Here is a 13,599-nt window from a genome sequence, read left to right as displayed (position 1 = left end):
GGATAACACAATAAAGTCCAAAGGCTTATTTCAATTGTGGTGTCTATGGGGCAAGTAGTGGCAGAAATACAAAATACCTAAGATTGGCATCCAAGCCATTTTTTCAAAGCCTGTTTAAAACTGCTTATTACTGACTTGAGTTAACCAGGTTACCTGTTCCAAAGGGTAGTACCAGCATAAAAAAATGACTCTTGGGCAAAATTTGTCTTAACTCTGGGTGGTACAAAATCTGTTGAGCTACCCCTAGTGGAATACCTGTGAACTTAATTTACTCTATTGAAATCATTTCTAAAATAATTGGGCACTTCCCCATAGAAAATCCTATGAACCATGCAGAGCTGCATCTGAAAGACACAACCCTCTACCTTTAACCATCCAACCCTCTCAAAGTGAGATGATTCAAGATGGGTTCTCATGGGGAAGTCCAAAATAAGCCTAATTAACTTATTTTGAGAGGTCTGAAACCTATGTTTCCATTTCATTGTGACACCATTGCACCATGAGCCACATGCGTAATCAAAAAAAGGCTGAATTAAAGCTCCTGCTAAAATAAACATGGGTTTTTGATCCAAGAACTTCGAGATTCTGACAAAAAAGCAGAATTTATTTTGGCGATTGCCTTTAGAGCCTGCCCTACACGCGCCTTACAATCCGGTGCGCCTTATATATGGACCAATATTGAGCCACAACAGGTCTCGCAACTACGGTAAGCAGCCGCCGACTCTATTTTCCCACGTAGAAGAAGTAACATTGAGATATATGACTGCACGAAGCGTGCCGTTTCATATCCATTTGTGTGTTTGTGTAAAGACCCCAAAATGGCTCCTATTAAGAGACACACTTACGACGCAGAGTTTAAACTCAAGGCGATTAGTCACGCAGTAGAACACGGGAATAGAGCAGCAGCGAGAGAGTTTAACATTAACAAATCAATGGTGCGGAAGTGGAGGAAGCAATAAGATGACCTCCCCTGACTGTTCTGTTGACATTCCCTTTAGAGCAGCTCCATCTAATGGATGCATAACGTAACCCCAGCCTCGACTGTAGCGTCTACTCTATGCGCCTTTAATGCGGTGCACCTTACATATGAAAAAAGTTTCAAAATAAGCCATTCATTGAAGGTGCGCCTTATAATGTGGTGCGCCTTATAGTGCCGAAAATACAGTAATTGGTCTGGCCAGGTAGTTTTTCCACCAGCTTCCTAGCATCTGATGAATAATATTTATTGAATCCATCTGCTACTATCTCCTTCTCTGATGTTATATTATTGCCAAGCTCTAGAGTGATGTTAATGTTTTTTTATTTCCCTGTGATACCAATTCATGCCCCCCCCCATGCCAGCTTTATGGATGCCGATGTCTGTCTGTCCACTACTTTGGTCGAGAGGGAAATATCTCAAGACCTATTGGATGGATTATGATGACATTTTCATCAGCTACAGCTGTGCTATTGCTGCGTCCAAAATTCCACACTAACATACTATTTAGTAAGCTAAAACAGCTAGCATTTTCTAAGAGCCCCAAAAAACTCAAGGGGTTCATTATGCTTGCTGTCAGGTTTTGCAGACACCAGTAGAGCTGAGGTTGACACGGGTTACCATGGTTACACATGTTTTACATTTATAGCTCAGTGTGTCTACTATTGTGTAATCACACAAAAGTATGTTGAACGATAGCACACATTGGGTATGTAAATAGTGGAAGATTTCAGATGCAGCCTTTTTGTTAGTGCTAATTAGCAAATGTTAGCAGGCTAACGACAACAACATTACACATGTTTGTGGTGTTAGCGTGCTGATGTTAGAATTCAGCTCAATGCAGCGTACAACCTCACAGAGCAGCTAGCATGGCTGTAGACTCTGAAGTATTGTTCAGAAGAATATGTTAAACGCCAGTATATTGTCCATAATAGCAGAGCAGGAGGTGCAAACAGTACTATTATCCTCTGTCAAAGTGAGTGATTTCAGTGCTATTATCTGACCGGAGGATCAGCACGACTTAATGTTCTACTGTAACATATATGGAGCTGCAGGCTGCTCAAGTTTCTGTCTGCAGAGTGCTGAATGGCAGAACAGTGTGATGAACATTATTGACTCGGCGGTATTCACACTCTTATGGCTGCCCATCGACTTTCTGTCACACATATATAGAGTTATGGCTTTCTGTGTGTGTGTGTGTATGTGTGTGTGTTTACTGCATGTGTATGTGTGTGTACCAATGGAAACAGCAAAGTTTCTTTGATTTGAATTGCTTCACGTACAACGCACACGCGTGTTGGGTTCAACACATGGGCTTGTAAAGAGCCATATATATGTTTTTGGGCTGCCATCAGTAACCTTAAGGACTTCGACCTGCTTTATAAGAGTAGACGACCTTCAAATACCAAAACGATATTCTTGCCAGAGTTGAAAATCCTTAAAGAGCAGCATGTATGCTATTATGATACGTTGAAAAATCTCAAATCAATGCAGGGCAACTATAATTCAATCGCATTCAGTAATTCTTCCTGGAATTTGTTCAAATTGAATACTGTATGTTGCATTTCAAAAACAATGACATGCCTATTTGACAGCTTGTATTGGTCTTAACTCTACAATGTACGTGTGTGTGTGTGTGTGTGTGTGTGTGTGTGTGTGTGTGTGTGTGTGTGTGTGCATCTTTGGCAGCCTCTCATTATCATATTGAAACATTTCTGAGCTGCACTGCAGACAAAGGAGTGGGGGGGCAGAGGTAAGGAGGAAGGGAATGGGGGATAGGGAGAGCATGCTTGTGTAAAAATAACAAATTGCCTCTCATTTGATTACTCTCTCTCTCTCTCTCTCTCTCTCTCTCTCTGTCTCTCTCTCTCAAATTGCATAACTGCAGAATGTGAAACAGCCATTCATATCCAGTAGAGAGGGACACCTGCTGTTTTTTGTAGACATTTTATCTTTTTTTTCCACTACAATTTCTTCCCACCTTGTTGTACCTTCTTCACCTTTTCTTTCTTCACCCCAGTCACTCTTGTACCCTTTCCCTCCACTCGTCCTTTACGTCTATCCTACCATGCCATATCTTTCTTTTTATCTTCTCATTATCTCGCTCTCCCTTACATGCATTTCTATTTCCTTTCTACTTCTATTATTCTAATTCTCCCTTGCTTTCATTTTCTTCCTCTCTCTTTTTTCGACTGCACAGAGCAGAATACAGATTAGATGAACAGCCATGTTTTCATGCATACAGGAATAATGAGGGTGATTAAATTGCCAAATATGATTTCAGCGCAGTCATTTTTCTGTTTTATTTGGTTTTAACAGCTATGAGTAACGGTGAGTGGATGCCAAAAGTAAAGATGATGATGATGACGATGACGATGACGATGACGATGATGATGATGATGATGATGATGATCTACACTAACTATGTGGTAGCTCAACATAGAGCCAGTACCAACTGACAACTTTTTTGTATGTGATTTGTACTGAAATCAAATCATAAATATCTCAGGTGTCAATTATTTTCCTCGTTCTAATCAGTCAAATCAGTGAAAAAAGAAATCGGAAAAGGGATATATTGGTTTAAAATTTTTTTTACATGGTTTTCCATCTCAATACATTCTGTAAAACATGGTTTCGTGTCTTGCTTAAAATGTAAAGTGTTCACAGCAGTTTACTTTCCAGGAATGGACTTCTCAGAATATGTTTTTGCTGGGGGGACCAAATCATTTTGGCAGTTTTGGTGGCCAGAGGTGAAAGCAGAGTCCTGACAGTGCACACTGTGGAGCAGAGCCTGAAGCAGGAAGAATTGTTTCACATTGAATGCGGTATCCACAGATAGCGCCTTTGCCAACTCAAGACCAAAAGCATTATTTTTTGGGCATGCCTTTGTGCATGAAGAGGCGTGAGTGCCTGGAAACACAAGTGCAATTACATATCGCAACAAGTAGCAAAATCTTACTGCTCAGTCTGATATGTATTCAGGTTCAGCTGAAGCCAGGAAATTACCACGAAAAATCACAATGCAATTTACAACAACTGCGCCACCACTGCCTTTGTGCGAGGACAAAATAGGGGGGAGTATGTAGTCATTGGTACGTTGCTGGGTTCACATGACTAAAGCAAATCAACTGATTTCATGATAAGGGGAGCAAAAGTCTGAAATACATCCATCTTGGGCCAAGGAAGTGAGATACTGTACTATAACTACACACCATCAATATGACTTTCTTTTACCTAGATGCTGTGATGACATAGTTCCTCTACCACTACAATACCCTCCACCTGACCCATGCCTGAGCTCACTGACCTGGACACGGGGGTGACGTAGTTTCCCGGGAAGACCCCAGAGGCAGCAGTTCTCAGTGAGGTGCCTTTGAACCAGCCATCTTGACACTTCTCTGTCACGCGATACATCTCCCCTTTCCTAAGTTCAAGCTCGTCAGCCTTCTGGGGCTTGTAGGCGTATAAGGCCAGATATCTGTGGGGCAAAGGCACCAGACAACATGTAAAAGTGAGGCAAACATTATAAAATCATTATAAGTCAGAAGGAAATCTTGAGAAACTGTTCACCAAATACCAATTATCTCCCATGTGGGTTACTCCTATTATGTATTGTGCAGAGTGAAAGCAAATCCATTACAAATGCAAATAAACAAAAGAATAAACAAATGAATGAACATTATTAAATCAATCCTTTCTAAAAACAAGAAATGTCTGTCAGTGTGCAAAAAAGGGAGTTTCAATTCCAATGCTCTTTTATTGAATCAAAGTCCAAATAACTCTTCAAGAAAATGACTCATGACTCTTTTCTTTTTTTTGGTTATCAGAAATACAGTATACAAAATAAATAATAAGACCCTTCACAGATTCTTTTTTTGTGTGTTTAACTGAGGTGTGCGGTGCATTAGACCAGAGGACAATTCCCCAACTCCTTTACGAAACCATCATTGTAGATCAAACCACGTTTTGATCTACAATGGGATCTTTGTCAGCTCATAGAGAGGAACAGTGGAGGTTGGTCCTCCCACTGTATACCATCCATTTCCCCAGAGTGGGAAAGAAATCTGTAGGTGGCAACTATAAATACGAGTGCTTGTCAGGCATCAGTAATTGGTCTCCTTTGCTAGAGATAGAGGTGCACCTACATTGTTCACTTTTTTTATATTGATTGTGTATAATGCATTTTATTTCTATTGCCAGCATTGTACACCATATGTGTGTATGTTTGTTGGTGCACATACCACGTTTCATAGTGAAACTTCACAACAACAAAATGCATTATGTTGCCTTCATTCAATGAAGATTACACTATGTAAATATCATGTAAATCGGTTAATGTTTGTCTGTGTCAGTAGGGGTCGCTATAACTTTGAGTCAATATTGAGATATACTGTGTATGTCATCAGGCCTTGGCTCTAAAATAATCATGGGGCATTTGGGGCCAACTGCACAATGTACTGTATGCACAAGTTATGGCGACTTCCTGCCTTATGCCATGGCAACATGGTGCAGTGAAAACGAAAGATTTAAGTAACTTTTTTGATCAAATAGGTCTTTGGATGGTACTGACCAATTTTGAAGTTGATCAGGTAAAAACTCAAGGAGCAGTTTGTTAAAGTATGCTATGCTAGTAGTATGCTCTCAATTTGGAAATTAACTTCAAAATGGCTGACTTCCTGTTGGGTTTAGGTTACAGCTGCCCTCAAAGTTGTGTTTACCTACATCAATGTTAAAAGTGCTCACACCCTAACTATTATTTATATTATTTTGCAGTATTGGCAAGAATGACGCCTTTGGGGATATTATAGTATGGCAAACCTTAAATATATTCCTACTTGTGAACAATCTTTATTCATATCTTGACTGACCTTTTTTTTTTTTTTTAAGTATACAAATTAATTTTAGCATGTTAATCAGAATCAAAGGCTTTTGGGTAAATGTTATGTTGCAATAAACTGAATTATAACACGTGGACTGCTACAAAAATCATTGTTTAAAAAGACAAAAGTCTTTCAAGCATTTCAAATTCAAGAGGTATAGCTGCTTTAATGTGTGAGTGTAGCCTGAGATTTATTTCATTCTTCAGTCATTCCTCTCAGAGGTAGTAATCTGACCACCAGAGGCTGACTGAATGATTTTTCTCCCAAATGATATGCTAATCAACATGTCCCTGTTTACCTGCCTATTAACAGGTATGCTGATAAATGCAGTACATTTACAGTGCATTTACTATGTATGACTATGTTTGTCTGTACAGTATTGTGTATTGCACCTGCGACAATACATAAATAAGTTTCTGGTCCTGTCGCTGGGAGACATTAGTAGTAGTGCCAGATTCCGACGGCAGAAGACGATAAGACCACAGAGTAAACAAGCCCTATATGCCGCTGCCTGCACGTTGCCATGGTAACAGATGTGGGGACCGTCTCCCATCTCCCCATGGCAACAGGAATAGTTGCCAGGTCAAGATAGAAATGTCTGACCTCATCAGTAGAACAAACCTACTCCGGTGTGTGCGCGTGTGTCATAAGTGTATGTGTATGTGATAGCCTAGTGTGTGTGTGTGTGTGTGTGTACCAGGCACTACTTGGAATGTGATATTATCAAAGCTAACAATGTTGCTGCATTTGATCCATATCCTGCAGACAGGACAACAGTTAAGAGTAAGGAGCACACATACACACATTTACATACGCACGCACGCACGCACAGACACATGCACAGACAGACACACACACACACACACACACACACACACAAACACACACCACACACACACACACACACACACACACACACACACACACACACACACACACACACACACACACACACACACACACACACACACACACACACACACACACACACACACACACACACACACACACACACGGTCCCTTAACTAAACCATAAACCTAAGTCTAACCTTGCAAGAACTGAGCAAATGTCCTCTCTCTCCAAAAATATCCAAAAATGCCCTCTCCCAAGGTCTGCAACTCAAACTGGCCTATAAGAGCATAAACACACACTCACCTTAAATATCCCCATCTCTTTTTGGCAGTTACCTGGTAGATTAATTATGATATAAATTGTAGAACCTGTCTTGCTCAGTGTTGGCGCATCAGCAGCCATCTGGATGTGACTAGTGAGGTTACATTTCCACAAGAATTTAATTGTGTTTGCGAGTGTGTCAGGTGTTCTTTTTCTCTTTTAATCCATTCTCAAAATTACTAACCTGTGAAGTAATTTAGGTAGCTTCCAACTGCAGCCTATGAAAGCCGACTTTGGCAAATTTGGACAGATCAGTTGAAAACATGCTTTCTGCTGGAGTTCCTGGGAAGCCTTAGGGGTTTAAGATGCCGATCATGTAATCATAACATTTCTCTCTCCTCTCTCCCCTCATTTCCTGTCAACTGTCTGTCCACTATCACATAAAAATTGGCTGCAAATCCTTTAAAAGCTGAAACATGCAAGCATGTTAGCTGCACATATTCTTAACTGAACATATATCCAGTACTTTTAAATTACCTTTTATATATTATAAATGTTTTATATGTTTTATGTGTTTTTTCCCAATGCTTTAAATGTTTCATGTAAAGCACTTTGACTTACATTGTTGTTGGATTGTGCTATACATATAACTTGCCTTGCCTTATTGCATTTGTTAGCAAAGAGTTATTGTTCGCTGTTCATTTTTGAATCATACAATAATAACAATAGGTGATGAACTATGAAAGCAAATAAGTGGCTGTACAATGAAATGCATAGTGTAAGCGATGGCTGTGCCTTGTTATGAAACACTGTATGTAAGCATCGCACAACTGAGGGAATGGTGTGTGACTGTATTTTTCCTTTATGAGGGGAATTTGATCCTTGACCAGTGGAGGAGTAAATGTGGTTGCAGAGGTGGTGGAACGTAGCCAATATCTCCGGGCACAAAAGAGGAAATATTTTTAACGTTTCCAGGAGGTGGGTTCTGAAGTCACGCTCGGATCTCGGGCAAATATCCACTCAGTTGGAGAATACAACGGGCAGACGGATGGAAGGAAGGTGGGACCAAAAAACCTGGTAGCAGGTGGGTGAGCTGACAGCACCCTGAGGTGTACTCACATGTTGAGTGGCAGCTGCACCTTGGCATGGGCGAGTAGCTCAGAGGTTAAGGATGCCACTTTGGGGGGCACCAGTACCCCTGCCGAGGAGGGAGAGGGACCTGGGTGAGACGCATCCTATGCAGAAAGATACAACAAACAGATCGAAAGGTTTCTATTTAAAATAAAACTTTACATGCAATATGTGCCGGCAGCATTTCCAGCTTTTCGGGGTATTATTCAAAAACACATTTAACCCAGGTTCGAACCGACCAGAGGCAATAAATGTAAAAACAATGTGTCTCCAGTCTCCAACCATCAAAAAGACGAATGATGGCAGTCACATGAAACTGCCAGAGAAGTTGACTGGGGAATAAGTTAATAAATCTCTAGTGGAGAAAGTGAACTGCAGCTTTCGAAATGTACATGGATGTGTGCTGCATATAAAGTATATATTGTATACATACCGACAAAGAAAAAAGTCTGATATATTGGCCGATATTAGTTTGTTGCAGAATAAGACTGTTTATTTGTCAGCATATGTATAGAGTTTGTTTTGTTCTATCATGGTCAATACGTTTGTAACTGCTGGCCTGTTTTGCATGTAATATTTTATATAATTTTAATTCCGATCAAGTTAAAAAAGCATTTATACATTTTGACAACATGCTAGCAGTAAGACCAGATCTACAAGCAATATGTACATGCATCATTATCAGCATACCGGAGTGGATGACTTGGATTATTAGGTTAATGTAAACCCAATTCTATTCTAATATTATATACATATTAGGAGAGTAGAGCAATTTAGTACATTTATTCATGTGCTACATTTGAGTACAGATTTGAGGGACTTGTCCATGAGTTTTTTCAAAATATGCTTTTCAGATTTAGATTTTATACACAAAACATACAATCAGCTTATAAAATATGATGTGTTAACGAATCAAAAACCAAACATGAAATGAAATGGTTAAAATCAGATTTGTCTCCACTAACCAATGTTAAAAAGCTGCTTACTGTAGCAACATTGACCAAATAATGGAATTATATTATACTTTTGGACTTAAATAACACACGCATGATCACAGTTGTGTACCTGGATGCGTGCAGCAGCTCTGGGGTCTGAGGAGCTGATGAGGACCGGGTGGGAGATCTCCATACTGTGTCTGTTGTTGAGTTGGGCGGCCCTCTGGGTGACGGACAGCGCCGAGAACGAATGCCTCTTCTTGGCATTTTTCTTCCCTTCACCTCTCCGATGGCCAGAGCCATTTCCGTTGGACGGGGAGGCGCTGGGGGAGGGACCAGGTGAACACGGGCCCAATGGGGCCGATTCAGAGCTAGGCCCTGGAACATTAGTTGGCGCAGGCTTGTCGATCTCCATCAACTGCTTGGCTGTTTCATTTAACTGAGAGGAGAGGAGGAGGAGGAGGAGAAGCAGGTGGTTGAAAGAACAAAAGGAGGAAGAAGAAGGGAGGACAAGAGAGAAGAGACGAGTTCAGGTGTAACATTTTTTTCTCAGTAGTCCACATCCATAACAAGATCTCCAGCACACATAAAAAGTCTGTTTGTGTAGCCTTTCCTCCCTCGTTCTTGTTGGCAGCTTTTCAAAGACCGGTAGCATAACAATCATCACTTACAACAGCTGGTCCAGTGAGACTCCCTTTGTGTAACACACACTCTCCCTGTCTGTCTTTGTCAAATACATGCATACTCCCACACATACGTAACCCAAAGGTGAGCGTGACCGAAGGGGAGCATCCATTTGGCGCGCTGGGATTATTATTCTTTCTCTCCTCACTTTGGTTTCATTTCATTAATTCTTGGGTAAAATCTGCAAGAACAATTCTGTAAGAAATAAAGGAATGTGAGCAATTAACACACTTAAAATCAACTAAGTTGTATGCTAAATTTAATCCCAAAATCCCTAATTTAACATTTCAATGAATCCAAAAACATTCTTGACACACATATGAACATTCCTGCAAGACTCCTTTTCCTTTCAGTTCCATGATGCCTTTAGGAATAATACAGCAAACCAAAATGTCTAATCTTTGCACTTTCATTTTGTTGATTGCACTGTTTCAGATTTTATATTCTGTTAACTTAGTATATAGATGGATTTGTGAATGACTGCACTTACAACTACGCACAGGCAATGATGCACAGTTCAAAACAAAATTACTGAGAGCTTAGGGAACGAGCAACATGATGAGGATTTGTGCAACACACGGCACATCAAACAGAAATAATGGGCAGGTGCCTTGCATATGTCATCTTAACCTTTTCTAATGAGGACCACAGCTTTTGGCTTTATGTCTTTTATCCTTAACAATTCTAATAGCATGTCAGGAATGGGTGATGGCAGTTTCATGCGTTGATTGTAATAATGTGGTGGATGAAACTGCTGAGGAATAAACACCTAGTTTAAGGCAGTGCTCTTTGGCTGTTTTGAATGAAAATAGCAAAGTTTGCCAGGCCCTGTACTGTAACAAACATTTGCTGATTGGTAAGTCGATCTCTTGTTATTTAGAGTTTTAGTATTTAGTTAGTTGAAGACAGAGATAGCTGAGAAGAAAATTTCATCAGGCTTAATCACATTAGCCACATGTACACAGGTCTTTTTCTCTCTGTTCTAAAAAAACAAAACAAAACCAAAAAGGGTCTGAAAAAAATCTTTCTGTCAGAAAGGGTTTATAAGAACCCAAACTACTACAAACATAAAGTGAAATTTTGGCTTAAAATGAATTTTCTAATTACATTGTACAGTGCTTCATTTATATGTAGGGACTCATATCATGCTACTGCAGAGACTTGATGCTATTTTGAGCAGTATTAGTGGTTAAAAAAAAGCCGTTTTGGATGGTTCAGCGCTCCTCCCCGAGCTACTCAGTGTTCGCTATGTCTGGCTGCTACTGACCGTCCGGGATTTCTCTGTTAATAGGTGATCACCCAAAAAACTTGTCTCAATGGTTTATTTGATGAATATTCATGCCAAAAAAGGCTGTGAGTTCGTTTAAAGCTGGATTGACACTTTAACCACGCAGTTATGTTGCCTAAATGTAAAAGATTTCTGGCTGGATTTATGTTTTTTGGCAGAAAGCACTGAAGCGCCTTCCATGTGGAGTTTTGCCTGAGTATAGAAAAAGCTATGTTTACAAAAATACCCCTGTATGTGTGGATTAGTTTGTTATGATTTTGAGTTATGAATAAAAAAAATCTATCACAAAAGAAAGGTCATTCATTTAGTCGGAGTCCCCCAGCATCAGATAAATCATTCCACTACTAAAGCAGCTTCATTTAAGCCTTCTAATTTTGCCATGATTGCCATCATGTTAAAATGTGTCTGGTATATTGTATTAAGGGTGAGGCGACCTCTGTCCTTTTGGTATGTGTTGCTCACTTGTGGTCTGATGCTGACGGAATCATTTCTCATCACCTGCAACAAGAAATGTGTTATTAAACACACACACACACACACACACACACACACACACACACAGTAATTCATGTGTCATATTAGTGAGCTAGAGCTGTCTCTTGTTTACCAGAGTGGCATTATAAAAGTTATGCAAATGTGAGGATGGCTGTTCTGTACATATTAAGTTAAGCAGCATGTTGCAATATTTTTAGAAATGCAGGAAAAGCCCATGTTTGGTCCCTCGCGACACTGTGCCAAAGTGTTTTCTACCCTGTGGCTGGAAGCACATTTTGGTTGTAAATGGGAAAACAGTCGGTGTGTTTGACAATTATGGAGCGTCGCAGTAGTTTAGGTAGGCACAGAAGCAGGCTGCCGCTCATTAATTCTGCTCACTCCAACACTCACACTGCTTCTCAATGTTCCCGAACTACCTGCTGCTTGCAATTTAACTCCCTCCACATCCCCTGCCTCATTGAGCAGTACCATTTGATGTGGTTTCCAGATATTTTTTTTCTTTTATGTACTCATGTTCATCCATGTTGTCTATCTCAGGCTCTGCTGAGGGCTTTGTGAGCTCAGGAATAGTCTGTGTAAAGCTTGCTCAGATTTATCCCAGAGTGTCATGTGGACAGAGTGACACCGCCAAATTGTTAAGTTATTTGTAAAAAACTGTTCAAAGTTTAGGTCTTGGACATAACATATATATCGGAAATAACATACTGTTTATATAAATACTGTATATATATTGGAATTCTTATTTTTGGTGGTGTTCCCTCCACAAGGCATGGTCTAAGATATTGTGGGTCATTGAACTTCTCAACAGGCCTGCCAACACGCACACACACACACACACACACACACACACACACACAAACACACAGGAACACATAAACTGACACATTAACAGACAACATCTTCAGCTTCAGCCTTCTAACGACTTGATCGCAATCTTGTCTGCTTAGTGTAACCTGAAAATCCTTGGAGTCTAAGTGTGTGTGTGTGAGTGTGTGTGAGTGTGTGTGTGTGTGTGTGTGTGTGTGTGTGTAAGGGAGAGAGAGAGAGAGAGAGAGAGAGAGAGAGAGAGCGTACAGGGCGACCTGTCTGGGCTCAGTGTTGGTGATGTTGCATTTCCATATTAATAGATATGCTAATCAAAGCTAAATCATATGCTAATAAGCATGATGGATTGATGCTGTGGATACAACTCACTCTGTTCTCATAAGGCAGACGAGAGTGACACACACACACACACGCACGCACGCACGCACGCACGCACGCACGCACACACACACACACACACACATGAACCAATTACATGCCTTTTCAGTTTCTCTTTAACCATCACTGCTATAGTGTCGGGTCATGCTGCAGTAAAGTTGATAAAAGAGTGTACAGTGTGAGTGTGTGAGAGAGAAAGATATGTTTTGATAGCGACAGTTCTTCACTTGGTGCTTTTGGCTGAATGAAATCTCCAAGGTCATCTATTATGTGTTGAGCTAACTGTACTCTCTGTACTCTCTGTGTCTTTTGGAGGGTGGGTGCCCTCTCCAGGTAATACTGAGACTTGAGCTGATGAGGTGATATCTGCACTGCGAAAAGGGTAAGCCAGCAAGATACATGCATGCTCATACGCACGCACACACGCACACGCACACACACACACACACACACACACACACACACACACACACACACACACACACACACACACACACACACACACACACACACACACACACACACAAACACACTCATGGAGTGGCAGGTGTGTGCCAACTTCCTCTTGCTGCAGAAATCGTAGGATGCATAAAGTGAAACGGAGAAAAAAGAAGCAACAGAGGTGAAATGCCGAAACCCGTCCACCTGTTCTCCCATTTGCATGAAACAACCTCAACACTGCCCAAAGCCATCCACACTCAATTCGAACTCATCTAAGATGAAATCACATCCACCTGAACCCACAGAAGCGCTCCCATACACAATCCAGCCCACTCATCACACCAACCCAAAGTCAAGTCTGGTGTAGTATATTTATAATAACTTAAGTCCGCTCCAGGTGCATATGAACTCAACAAACCGCCCAAACCTTATTCCATATCAAGATACAAATA

At 40.7% G+C, this 13,599-nt stretch overlaps 1 protein-coding gene across 2 annotated transcripts in view; it reads right to left on the bottom strand.

The window, feature by feature from the left end:
- Nucleotides 1-13,599, bottom strand: part of LOC310952925 (E3 ubiquitin-protein ligase SH3RF3-like) — a 106,180-nt gene that overhangs the window by 17,080 nt on the left and 75,501 nt on the right. The window contains exons 4-6 of one of the 2 annotated variants that reach the window (XM_083921769.1): nt 9,373-9,475; nt 8,090-8,189; nt 4,284-4,454 (exon numbers count right to left, since the gene is read on the bottom strand). In XM_083921769.1, coding sequence (XP_083777895.1) covers nt 4,284-4,454; nt 8,090-8,189; nt 9,373-9,475 — 374 coding nt within the window. Of the gene's footprint in view, nt 1-4,283; nt 4,455-8,089; nt 8,206-9,166; nt 9,476-13,599 lie in introns of both variants that reach the window. The other variant, XM_083921770.1, reaches the window with a different exon arrangement.

The sequence above is a fragment of the Echiichthys vipera genome, assembly GCF_963691815.1.
Source record: "Echiichthys vipera genome assembly, chromosome: 10".
Lineage (NCBI taxonomy): Eukaryota > Metazoa > Chordata > Actinopteri > Perciformes > Trachinidae > Echiichthys > Echiichthys vipera.
The sequence above is the reverse complement of the archived record's forward strand: the minus strand, read 5'-3'. Positions and strand labels throughout refer to the sequence as shown.